At 38.1% G+C, this 13859-nt stretch overlaps 1 protein-coding gene across 1 annotated transcript in view; it reads left to right on the top strand.

Annotated features, from left to right (window-relative positions):
* Positions 1–13859, top strand: part of FBXL13 (F-box and leucine rich repeat protein 13) — a gene marked incomplete at both ends in the record, with an annotated part of 192162 nt that overhangs the window by 142365 nt on the left and 35938 nt on the right. The window contains 2 exon segments of the mRNA XM_081244099.1: positions 2846–2965; positions 3862–3988. Coding sequence (XP_081100225.1) covers positions 2846–2965; positions 3862–3988 — 247 coding nt within the window.

Here is a 13859-nt window from a genome sequence, read left to right as displayed (position 1 = left end):
AATAGACTATGTATGAAGTTTTATTGTGTTTTCTTTTTTTTTTTTTTCTTTTGCGGTACGTGGGCCTCTCACTGCTGTGGCCCCTCCCGTTGCGGAGCACAGGCTCCGGACGCGCAGGCTCAGCGGCCATGGCTCATGGGCCCAGCCGCTCCGCGGCATGTGGGATCCTCCTGGACCGGGGCACGAACCCGCGTCCCCCGCATCGGCAAGGCAGACTCTCAACCACTGCGCCACCAGGGAAGCCCCTATGTATGAAGTTTTAAAGCAAGTTCCCACAACTTTCATAGTATTGGTAACAAACAAACTATATTTTCTAACTACAATGCAGTTAAATTAGGAATCAGTAATAAAAAGATAAATTTCAAAAATATATATGATTTAAAAGTGAAAATTCCAGGGCAGCAGAATCACCTGAAGAGCTGAATAAAACTACATATGCCCAAGCCCTACCCCAGAGCTACTGAATCTGAATATCTAGGGATGGAACACTAGCTTATATATTTTTAAAAAAACAACATGGGTGCTTCTGATGCACAGCCAGGTTTAGGATTAACTGCATTAACCCATTAACTTGGACCATTACCTGAAAAGTCCTTTTCTATTGGCTTTTATGCCTCCAGGATTATCATATAAATGTATATATACATCTATATATACACATCCATATATATACACATACACATGTCAGTATATGTGTGTGTGTTAGTATATAAATGTCTGTTTTCAGGCTATCTTTTCTGTTCCATTCACTTATCTATTTTCTGTCTAATCTTGCACAGTACTTTATCTGTAAAATGGGGAAAAGAAAGAGTATATACTCAGGATTGTTGTGAGGATCAAATAAGTTAATTCATGTAATGTACTTAGAATAGTGTCTGGCACATAATAAGCACTCAAGAAATGTTACCCTTTATTATTATTACTGCTTTATAATATGTTTTAATATCTAATAGAATGAGACTCTCTTTATTAGTAGTCTTCTTTTAAGTTATTAGATATTTTTGCCAGTTTATTCTTCCAAGTGAACTTTAGAATAATTTTGTCATATTTTAGAAAAAAATCCTATTGAGATATTAATTGAAATTATGTTAAATATATAAATTTTGGAAAGATATATAGTTTTATAATACTTATCTGATTTTCTCTCTACCCAAGAATTATTTATTAAAAATGTATTCAGATATCCATGTAGTTTATATCTAATTATCATTGTTACTTATTTTTCATTTTATGACATCATGGTATAAAAATACAGCCTGCACAACTTCTGTCTTTTGGGATCTTTATTTAGGGGTAATGCTGGTGAAAAAGATGATGGTTATGTTGTTTATCATGTTGAATATATATGAATAGTCCATGGAACTTAAATTACATTAATTATATTACTTAAACTTTAGGCCCCTTTTTTGTTTGTCAAAAGCTAAGTCTAATACAAAATTATATCTTAAGTTCTTTTTGAATTTTTATTTTTCTTTCATTTTGGATTTATGCTATATTATATGTTGCATAAAAGTTCATGACTAAAATTACCAAAAAAAAAAAAGGAGCCAGACTGGCCTTGGATTTCTCTTCTGTAACAGAAAATATATTTATAATTGATATTTTTATTAATATTGTTTATATTGTTAAATAATATATATACATTTTTATGTTCGGTATTTCTGTTGCAGAGGAGAAATCCAAGGCCAGCCTGATTTTTTAGGGGTTTTTTTTGGGGGGGTTGTTTTTTGGTTTTTTTTGGCTGCACTGCACAGCATGTGGGATCTTAGTTCCCCAACCAGGGATCGAACCAGTGCCCCCTGCATTGGAAGCATGGAGTTTTAACCACCCTGAGTTTTTAAAAAAATTATTTTATTGATTTACAATGTTGTGTTAATTTCTACGGATAGTCTGATTTTTTTTGATCACACACACACATGTATATATATATTTTTAAATTGTTACATCATTACACCATTTCACTGTATGCAGTTTCATGGCAGTAAAGAATATGATCCCCAAATTCTATACCCAACCATATTATCTTCATTGGGGTGATACCTAATCAATGTAAAATTACCCTGTTAGTCTTGTTTAATATTTTTACTAGTATAGTATTCTAACTCTATGTAAAACTATCACCCCTGTGTTAATTTTATTTACCTTTACCTAATACCACTGCACAATTTTCTTTGTTTTTGTTGTCATTTTATTATAACTGTGTTTCTGGTTGACTATAATTTAGAGAATCATTTATAAATGTGGACTTACATGGGAGGGGTGGAAGGGATGGCACTGACACATAGGTGTCTATGATTAAGGAACGTATGGGAAGACTGAGGTCAAGACCTTCTTACAGCATCAGATTTTCTCTGCTTCAGAAAGAAAGGACCTTTAGGTAACTTATTAGGTTTCCAGTCCAGCTAAATTGACTTGTACTTAGTGGAAATTCCTCCAAGATTTTGACAGTAGTTTGACTGTTAGGCTTGGTTCTCCCTATCCTATGTTTTTGTCTTTTTCTTTTGCAGATTGCATCAGGCACTGTTTAACATGATCACATTTTAACCCCAGGGAAGAAACCTTATAGGCTATCTGTTTTATTAATAATTAGGCCACCTAATTAAATGAACAAATGAATAGGAATAGCATTTTTAGTAATATTTCTCCCATTATTATCATTTATATATTTTCTATTAAAATAAAAGCTATATAATCAAATTTGGTTTACAAATGTTGGCAAAATACCAGATATAGATATCACCTTGCTGTTTTGGAATGTATTGGGTTTAGTAACTATTATTTTAATAGTATTCTACATATTTATACATAAAATCACATGCAGAGCTTTTCTTACTCTTTCCTACAGAATTGGTGACATGGGACTAAAGCAGTTTCTTGATGGTCCTGCAAGCACAAAGATAAGAGAGCTAAATTTAAGTAACTGTATCCACCTGGGTGATGCCTCCATTGCAAAACTATCAGTGCGGTATGATAAAACAATAATATTTTACATCATGCTATTAGTAATTGTATATTTGTTAATAGGACAGATCAGAGACAGACTTTTGAAGCCATTTGGAAAACATAAGGGATGCCCAGAAGCTGGTCTAATATTCAGCGAAACAAAATAAGACATTGGAGTCATGGAATGAATTAATCTTTTGACTATATCTAAGACGTTTCTAATTAAATTTCAACTTGGAGAAAGTCTGAGATGGAATCACTCATGAAGTTATGAATAACTATACCTGGGTGACTTCTCTGTACTTTTCAAGGATATCATCTCTATGTAAACCTTTACAGTGTTTCCCAAGGGTTATTCTAGTTGGTGGGTTTATTCTTGATCCTGTTTACTTGTAAAAGGTCTTGTGTACACTAAGAGGTTAAGTACAATTCTTGTAACAATCTTGTAAAGATAAGTGAGAAATTTAACTTTGCACTTTTAGTGGTCATTCACCGTGGTATTTACATGATAGTTTTTGTATGCATGTAATATATTTTTTCTTATTAGAAATTGCAATATGAAATGAAATCACAGAATGTTTTATAAAATAATCCACCTCTCTTTCATTCAACTTTGTAATGTCAATTATTCCCACTTTTTTTTTTTTTCCTTGGCCGTGCTGCCCACAGCATGTGGGATCTTAATTCCCGACCAGGGATCGAACCCGCGCCCTGTGCAGTGGAAGCGTGGAGTCCTAACCACTGGACAGCCAGGGAAGCCCCAATTATTTACACGTTTAAGCTTACTTTTGTGACAAGAAAAGGAAAATCCTTGTTTCAATAGCATTTGCTTTCCCCAAGTAGTTTTTAATATGAAGAAATTTCTACTGACAGTGTGATTAAAAGCTAAAATGAACTCTTCATGCTACTTTCTTTCAGCTGCTCTAATTTAAACTACTTGAGTTTACGAAATTGTGAACATCTGACTGACCTAGGAGTTGAATTTATTGTAAACATCTTTTCTTTGGTATCAGTAGATCTCTCTGGAACAGACATCTCTAATGAGGTAAAAAAAAAAAAGTGTTCAAACAATTCAATGACTTCTATTGCTTTCTGTAATATAATCATTTTCCATTGTGTAAACAATGGAGAGAACAACAATTATTTTTATTTCTTAGAATATTGGATTATAAAGGGCAAGTTTGGGAATATTGTTTCTGGAATAGCGATAGGTGAGGTTATTTGTAAATCAATGGTCTTGTTTCTCTGCTTTAAAAATTGGCAAAACACAATATTTTGAGGAAAGTCCTGAGAGATCAGAGTTTTATGTGATAGATCTGAAACGTGTTTCAATTATAGACATTTGCTTATTGTGGAGATATATTTTGGATGGCTTAGGTATATTTTTCCTGTGGATTGTATATTCTATAAGACTACCTGAGTGCCTTGAGATCCAAGTCCTTAGTTCAAAACTGAAGTCTAGAAATGGCCTCTACAAATCTATAAGAGGCTACATTTTAAGAAACTCATTTCTTGCAAGCTGCTGTGGCTACTCGTCAGAGTTGAAACACAGGTCACACCTATCCTATCACTCCAGCACTGCCCCATTTACTAATGAAAATGAAGATAAACCCAGAGATCTGTCATGTTTCTGAAAGACTTTAATGGACTCTAGTTAGATAAGGAATGTACTGGCTTCTCTTAAAAATCAGAGCTTTGGGAGGGATAGAAGAAGACAACAGAGGTGAGGATCTCTCCTCCATCTGCTTGCTAGATCCCTATTCATCCCTCAAGCTCATCAAATATCACCTGTCTCTGAGGCCTTCTCTGAGAAGTCCTACCTTACAGGCAAGTACAGGAACTTCTCTATGTACGTCTCCAGCCACAGTGCATTCTTTAACACGACCTGTTTCTGTTTCTCACTGCATTACTGATACCTGTGTTATATGTCCATCCTGCCCTACATATTCAGTGGGCTCTTTTAAATACCTATGTCTGTTCATTCGTTCAGGTTCTTTCCTTTCTTTATCTAAGACTGAATTTAGATTCAGCCTCCATTCTGCTAGGTGGTCTCCTCTCTCCTTCCCTGGAGTGTTGTCTAAATGTAGTATGGGAGTGGGAGCTCAGGGCAGTTACATGGAGTCAACTCATGGTGGAATCAAGCCTGGTCTTCTCAATGCTGTCTTTTGTCCAAGGTGGAATCCAGTGAGATGTCTGAGGGCCCACTTGGTTTCCTTCCTGGTAAATTCCTGATGTGTCTTCCCTTTCTTGGCTCCAAGACCCCCTTCAAGTCTTCAGGCTCCTTTGTCATAGGGGCCCTTGCTCTGGGCCCCTCTGGGTCATCCTGGGGCATGGGGACTCTGTGAGGCCCTTCTTAGGTCCACAATCCCAGACATCCCCTGCAGACATTTTCCTGCTGTTACATCTGGGTGTATTTGCCCTCAGACCCATGCCTCACCCTTCTCACTCTCCTACAGAATGGCTGATTCATGTCCGTTAGATTCCAGTTGGGTTTGGTGCTTACGAGGCATTTGTGCACAATGGGAGGGTCAGAAGGAGGGAGAGGCCAGGGTTTTCCTCCACCTTTCTTTTCATTATTACCATCAGCTGCACGTCTTTTGTGATCTAGTCCCTTTAGTCAGAACTGCTGTGGTTCTAGGTTCCCTCGTGACCTCGGACTCTGGGCTCTGATAAACACCATTGCTTCCCACTGTCCTTCCAGCATAGGGGTGGTAGTGGTTTCCTGCTGCTAAATCTCTAGATTTGTCATTATTCCATTAGGCTCCTCAGTTCTCTAACACCTAGGTCGTCAATTCTCTTTCACAACTAAATTTCCTCAGTTTGAAATTAGAGTTGTTTTTATTTTCCTCATTAGATCTTAGCTGGTACAATGATGAGCGCAGGAAAACTCTCCTGCCTTGTTGCTCTGCACAGCCATACCAGGGAAAGGTAGAATGAGTTCTCATGTACTCTTAGACCCCCAAGCCTACCAGGAGATAGAGTCCAGGGAGGTCTGCAACAGGGCCCTGTATCCCAGAACCTCATTCCTTTGCTTCCCTCCTGCTCTCCCTTCCCCTCTTCCTCCTCCACCCTCCCCCCCGTCCCCCCTTCTCTCTCCTTTCTCTTCTCCTTCCCCCTCTGCTTCTCTCCCCTCTTCTCTTCTTTGCTCCCCATCTCTTCTCTTGGCATAGATTCTTTGTCTAATCTGAGGGTGGAAGAAATGTGCCAACTGATTACATGGTTTTTAAAAATGTCATGTTCCAAGTCTTTCAGGGTTTAGAATTTAAAGCTTACAAGTCTAGGATGTTTTTCTCCTGTGTTGTTCTGTAAAAACCCTTCCCTGACACATATAAGTAGAAGGCCTGGCTGTTGGGTCTGAAGGGTCACAGGGTAACAAGAAGGATCAAAGCACATTACAAAGTACATCAAAATATAATTCCACCACAGCACTCATCACAAGCCTGAAGTATCTGGTGAACATTTGTTGAATTAACGAAGGTAGGCTTAGATGCTCTATGCTAGTTTTTAGCATTTGTGAAAAGCTCAGTTTTTATTTTCGAAGACCATATATTACAATTTTTAACTGAGGAAAAGTTAAAAACTTAGGAATATAGCCTGAAGTCCCATTCACTGTTTTAATTTTCTTGTAAAGAATACACACAATCTGAAAGAGCACCTATGGAGAAGAAAGCTAGTTGTTTTCTGCTAAAAGACTGAGAAATAAGTCTACTGAAGGCTGTTGTTTTCTTCCTCCAAGTAGGTTAAATTGTGATCTAAAAGTCAAATGATTGACAACGTAGTGCTACGACAGCTGTGGAAGCTAACCTCAAACAGTCAAATTAAAACGAGTCAGCCCAGATAGGGCTTCCCTGGTGGCGCAGTGGTTGAGAGTCCGCCTGCCGATGCAGGGGACACGGGTTCGTGCCCCGGTCCGGGAAGATCCCACATGCCGCGGAGCGGCTGGGCCCGCGAGCCATGGCCGCGGAGCCTGTGTGTCCGGAGCCTGTGCTCCGCAACGGGAGAGGCCACAGCAGTGAGAGGCCCGTGTACAGCAAAAAAAAAAAAAAAAAAAAAAAAAAAAATGAGTCAGCCCAGATGTCAACTCAGGCAGCTAAACACCAGCCTGGATTATAGGTCTGATGAAGTGCAAATATGACTGTAGACTTAACATTCAAGATTTAAACTCTGGAATGTTACAGATATTCACCAGAGATCAAATGTGACCACTTACGCCTTTGGGAAAAAAACAATTTATGTTTTCTAATAATTATGTTCACTCACAATTCTTTTCAATAGTGAGTTTTTAGTTACAATCACACTACTTACTTAGTTAACAAATATTTACTCTAATTACATTGTGCTTGGTGCTGGGGATACTGGAATGAACAAAACAGACAGGGTCCCTCCTCCTAGCCTTTACATTCTAGTGGAAGACAGGTGTGAGACAAGTGGTTACAAAACATGATGGGTGTGGGAAACAAACAGATGGGAAACTTAACCTGGCTCAGAGAGTCAGAGAAGATCTTTTACGAGAGAAGGAGAAAGAGTATGTGGTGAGCCAAAGAAAAAGCTCGCACAAAGGTAAAGGGGTTGAAAGTATGGTCGTATCAAGGAAATCTGCACATTTAGGTATAGCTTGATTAGGAGGAGAGTGGTGAGAGATGATGTTTGAGAGGTAGGCGGGGGCCAGGTCATAAGAGGCCCAGAAGCCACAGTGCAGAATTTGCTCTCTGCCTTGTTGGCAATGGAAGGACATTCAGTATTGTCAATTAGACAGTAACACAGTCAGACTGACATTTTGAAAAGGTCACTCTATCGGCTGGATAGACATGGGGATGATAGATGCACTAGTGACCAATTATAAAGCAGTAATCCAGGTGAAAAATTATGAGGGTCTATATTAGGGCGATAACCAGGGAGAATATAGTAGGGCTGGCACAGCAGATTGAGGGACATTTAGAAGAAAGAATCAACGGGAGCTAGGGATAGAAGGGGTATGGGGGTAAGGAAGAGAGGGAGGGAATCACGGATGATGCCAGATTTTTGGCTTGAGCATCTGTATAGATGGTGGTGTCCTTTACTGAGCTGTGTCCCTGCCATAGAGGGAGGAACAGGTTGGCTACAGGTTGGGAAAATAGGCATGTTTAGTTTGAGTCACCTGCAAGACAGCTTTATAGAGATGTATAAGAGCTCCGGAAATAAGCAGGGAAATCAGTGAAATTTACTCCTTGGAGGTAGAAAAGCTCTCTAGGGTTGCAGTGGGTGATGGGGCATTGTGTTCAGAAAATCATGGATACTTATGAGGAAGTTAATCAGCAAAGGCAAAACTATAGATGTTTAGAAATCCAAAAAGATGTTCAATTGAGAGAGCTAATTTAAATGGGGGAAGCCAAGAAGAGAACACAGTTATTTCAAACTTTATACATTTTTTATAATTATTTTATTGTCTTCAGCCATTCCTTTTGTGGAGAATAGTGACTAATGTATTACATACATCATCCATGAATAAAAGTTGTTTAGGAAGTTATCTAATAAGCATATTTTACAGAAAGAGGAAAAACATCAATTTTTCTCTTCCAATATAAACAGGATAGGGTTTGTAAGTGAAGGAAATAGCTTATTAATGTGATGGTATTTTAAACTATCTTTAAAATTCTTTAATTTTCTATAACTTTTTCTTAATGTCTAACTCAGTGGGATGTTATCTGTTCTCTACTTACCCCAGAGGATTGTTTGAATATAAGGTTATATCTCCATGTATACAGGAAAATGTTTTCTACTCTAGTTAGGAGAATTCTCATTTGCTGAAGACCACAGGATCCACAGATAGGGCAGTTCAATCTGTTGCTTAAACTGTTTTAGTCACCACCATACTTGTTTAAAGGAAAAATGAGTCAGAGCAATGTTCCAGACAGTATGCTCAGTCAGAAGTTTAAGAAGACTCTTTCATTTGCCTGATTTTCAAAAGTTTTCGCCATGAGTGCCTACTGTGTAGGCCATCTCCTGGAGTCCCCTCACTAGAATGTGAGATCCATGAGGCTGAGACTTTGTTTTGTTCACTGCTGTTTTCCCAGAACCCTGGGGGTAGTAGACACTTGATAAATACACATTGAATGAAGGAACAAATGCTGAGCTCTAGGGCACCAAATGTGATTAAGATCTGTTCCCTGCAGCTCAGTTTGGAAGGGTGTGACTAATTTAAATATGGTGTAGTGGTAGAGGAAGCAGAGAAAAGGATCTATTAACTCAGTCTGTCTAACATAGAAGCATGCAAATGCATGCTTGTTCAAGGAACTTTATGTAGCTTAGTACTGCTAGAATATACTGTGAAAGGAGATGTCACTGAGGGAATATCATGTTATCCCCAAGGAGCCTGGACTTGAATCAATGGATGATGAAGTAGCATCTAGAAGGGGAGCCACAGTCAGAGTCAGCCTCCCATTTTAGATTATTTGGGTTATTCTCTGGGTGACAGACTGGAGGGGAGACCAGTGGGCGTTACTTCAGTAGTTAAAGAAAGAGATGAGGAGTTCATAAACTAGGTCAGAGGACAGAAGTAGTATGGAAAGAACATATTCAAGACTACTTAGAAGGTAAAATTGAAAGAACTTGATGACTGATTAGATGTGGAAGATAAGAGCATGGGGGTGAGGGGGAGGATAAGAATGATTCCAAAATCTGGCTTTGGGCAGATGAAAGTCCTACCTGAAAGAAAGTTAGGTAATGTAGGAAAAGTAACAGGTTTTGAGGGAAAGGTGATTTCAGTTTTATCAGACTGAGTTAGAATGTGTGGGATATTCAGGCCAAAGGCTTGGGAGAGAGATCCTGAAGGAAGACTCAGATTTAGGAGTCATCAGCATGGAGGTATGAATGTGGCCAAGATCTTGAGAGACAGTGTAGAGAGTAAGGAGATATGTGCACCCAGGAAGAACACAATAGAACATCAATATTTAAAGAACGGGAAGAAGATGAATCCATGAAGGATACTAAAGATAGAAGATGAAAATGTTGTAAGAGAATCAAGTGAGTGTAGTCATGTGTGGAATGTTGAGGGAGAGAGAGAGGCATGGACATATATACAGTACCAAACGTAAAGTAGATAGCTAGTGGGAAGCAGCCGCATAGCACAGGGAGATCAGCTCGGTGCTTTGTGACTGCCTGGAGGGGTGCGATAGGGAGGGTGGGTGGGAGGGAGGGAGACGCAAGAGGGAAGGGATATGGGAACAGATGTATATGTATGACTGATTCACTTTGTTATAAAGCAGAAACTAAAAAAAAAAAAAAAACAAGAAACAAAAATAAAATTGGAGAAAGACCAAAATTTGAAAGAACATTTACCATTAATTAAACAGATGCCTGCCAACTCCTCTGATATCATTTCATGTGCCTGCTCCTCTCATTCTCTTTACTCCAGCCCCACTGCCACTTTCAAGCTCCTCAAACAAGCCAAATTCTCTCCTACCTCAGGATCTTTATACATATTGTACTTTCTGCTTGGGATGCTCCTCCTCCCATCCTTGTGCTTGAGTAGGTAGATGCTAAGCAAGTAATCCCTGATGTTCCCGACAATAGCTGTAGCATCTTGACATAAGCTGATAATGCCTTTTAAGATATTCTGGATATAATTTTATAAATACTAAACATTAGGCATGCTATCTGTAATGATCAGAAAATCACACTCTCACAAGCCTCTTAGATAGCCTCATCCACCAGAGGGCAGACAGCAGAAGCAAGAAGAACTATAATCCTGCAGCCTGTGGAACAAAAACCATATTCACAGAAAGATAGACAAGATGAAAACGCAGAGGGCTATGTACCAGATGAAGGAACAAGACAAAACCCCAGAAAAACAACTAAATGAAGTGGAGATAGGCAACCTTCCAGAAAAAGAATTCAGAATAATGATAGTGAAGATGATCCAGGACCTCGGAAAAAGAACGGAGGCAAAGATCAAGAAGATGCAAGAAATGTTTAACAAAGACCTAGAATTAAAGAAAAAACACCTAGAAGATTTAAAGAAAAAACAAACAGAGATGAACAATAAAATAACTGAAATGAAAAATACACTAGAAAGAATCAGTAGCAGAATAACTGAGGCAGAAGAATGGATAAGTGACCTGGAAGACAGAATGGTGGAATTCACTGCCACGGAACAGAATAAAGAAAAAAGAATGAAAAGAAATGAGGATAACCTAAGAGACCTCTGGGACAACATTAAACACAACAACATTCGCATTATATGCGTCCCAGAAGGAGAAGAGAGAGAGAAAGACCCGAGAAAATATTTCCCATGTTAGGGAAGTCGAAAACTTCCCTAACAGGGAAAGGAAATAGCCACCCAAGTCCAGGAAGCGCAGAGAGTCCGAGGCAGGTTAAACCCAAGGAGAAACACATCAAGACACACAGTAATCAATTTGGCAAAAATTAAAGACAAAGAAAAATTACTGAAAGCAGCAAGGGAAAAATGACAAACAACATACAAGGGAACTCCCATAACCTTAACAGCTGATTTCTCACCAGAAACTCTACAAGCCAGAAGGGAGTGGCATGACATATTCAAAGTGAGGAAAGGGAAGAAGCTACAACCAAGATTACTCTACCCGGCAAGGATCTCATTCAGATTCGATGGAGAAATCAAAAGCTTTACAGGCAAGCAAAAGCTAAGAGAATTCAGCACCACCAAACCAGCTCTACAACAATTGCTAAAGGAACTTCTCTAAGTGGGAAATACAAGAGAAGAAAAGGACCTACAAAAACAAACCCCAAACAATTAAGAAAATGGTAATAGGAACATACATATCAATAAGTACCTTAAGAGTGAACGAATTAAATGCTCCAACCAAAGGACACAGGCTCGCTGAATGCATACAAAAACAAGACTCATACATATGCTGTCTACAAGAGACCTACTTCAGACCTAGGGACACATACAGACTGAAAGTGAGGAGATGGAAAAAGATATTCCTTGCAAAATAGAAATCAAAAGAAAGCTGGAGTAGCAATACTCATATCAGATAAAACAGACTTTAAAATAAAGAATGTTACAAGAGACAAGGAAGGACACTACACAATGATCAAGGGATCAATCCAAGAAAAGATATAACAATTATAAATATATATGCACCCAGCATAGGAACACCTCAATACATAAGGTAACTGCTAACAGCTATAAAAGAGGAAATCAACAGTAACACAATAATAGTGGGGGACTTTAACACCTCACTTACACCAATGGACAGATTGTCCAAACAGAGAATTAATAAGGAAACACAAGCTTTAAATGACACAATAGACCAGATAGATTTAATTGATATTTATAGGACATTCCATCCCAAAACAGCAGATTACACTTTCTTCTCAAGTGCACATGGAACATTCTCCAAGAAAGATCAAATCTTGGGTCACAAATCAAGCCTCAGTAAATTTAAGAAAATTGAAATCATATCAAGCATCTTTTCTGACCACAACACTATGAGACTAGAAATCAATTACAGGGAAAAAAACCCATAAAAAACATAAACACATGGAGGCTAAACAGCATATTACTGAATAACCAAGAGATCACTGAAGAAATCAAGGAGAAAATCAAAAAATACCTAGAGACAAATGACAATGAAAACACAATGATCCAAAACCTATGGGATGCAGCAAAAGCAGTTTGTAAGAGGGAATTTTATAGCAATACAAGCCTACCTCAAGAAACAACAAATATCTCAAATAAACAATCTAACCTTATATCTAAAGGAACTAGAGAAAGAGGAACAAACAAAACCCAAAGTTAGCAGAAGGAAAGAAATCATAAAGATCAGAGCATAAATAAATGAAATAGAAAAAAAGAACACAAGAGCAAAGATCAATAAAACTAAAAGCTGGTTCTTTGAGAAGATAAACAAAATTGATAAACCATTAGCCATACTCATCAAGAAAACGAGGGAGAGGACTCAAATCAATAAAATTAGAAATGAAAAAGGAGAAGTAACAACAGACACCACAGAAATACAAAGCATGCTAAGAGATTACTACAAGCAACTCTATGCCAATAAAATGGACAACCTGGAAGAAATGGACAAATTCTCAGAAAGGTATAACCTTCCAAGACTGAACCAGGAAGAAATAGAAAATATGAACAGACAAATCACAAGTAATGAAATTGAAACTGTGATTTAAAATCTTCCAACAAACAAAAGTTCAGGACCAGATGGCTTCACAAGTGAATTCTATCAAACATTTAGAGAAGAGCTAACACCCACCCTTCTCAAACTCTTCCAAAAAATCGCAGAAGGAACACCCCAAACTCATTCTATGAGGCCACCATCACCCTGATACTAAAACCAGACAAAGATACTACAAAAAAAAATTATAGACCAATATCACCCATGAATATAGATGCAAAAATCCTCAACAAAATACTAGCAAACAGAATCCAACAACACATTAAAAGGATCATACACCATGATCAAGTGGGATTTATCCCAGGGATGCAAGGATTCTTCAATATATGCAAATCAATCAATGTGATACACCACATTAACAAACTGAAGAATAAAAACCATAGGATCATCTCAATAGATGCAGAAAAAGCTTTCAACAAAATTCAACATCTATTTATGATAAAAACTCTCCAGAAAGTGGGCATAGAGGGAACTTACCTCAACATAATAAAGGCCATATACAACAAACCCACAGCAAACATCATTCTCAATGGTGAAAAACTGAAAGCATTTCCTCTAAGATCAGGAACAAGACAAGGATGTCCACTTTCACCACTATTATTCAACATAGTTTTGGAAGTCCTAGCCACAGCAACCAGAGAAGAAAAAGAAATAAAAGGAATACAAATTGAAAAGAAGAAGTAAAACTGTCACTGTTTGCAGATGACATGATACTATACATAGAGAATCCTAAAGATGCCACCAGAAAACTACTAGAGCTAATCA

Source organism: Mesoplodon bidens, assembly GCF_964165515.1.
Source record: "Mesoplodon bidens genome assembly, chromosome: 9".
Taxonomy (NCBI): Eukaryota; Metazoa; Chordata; class Mammalia; order Artiodactyla; family Ziphiidae; genus Mesoplodon; species Mesoplodon bidens.
The sequence above is the reverse complement of the archived record's forward strand: the minus strand, read 5'-3'. Positions and strand labels throughout refer to the sequence as shown.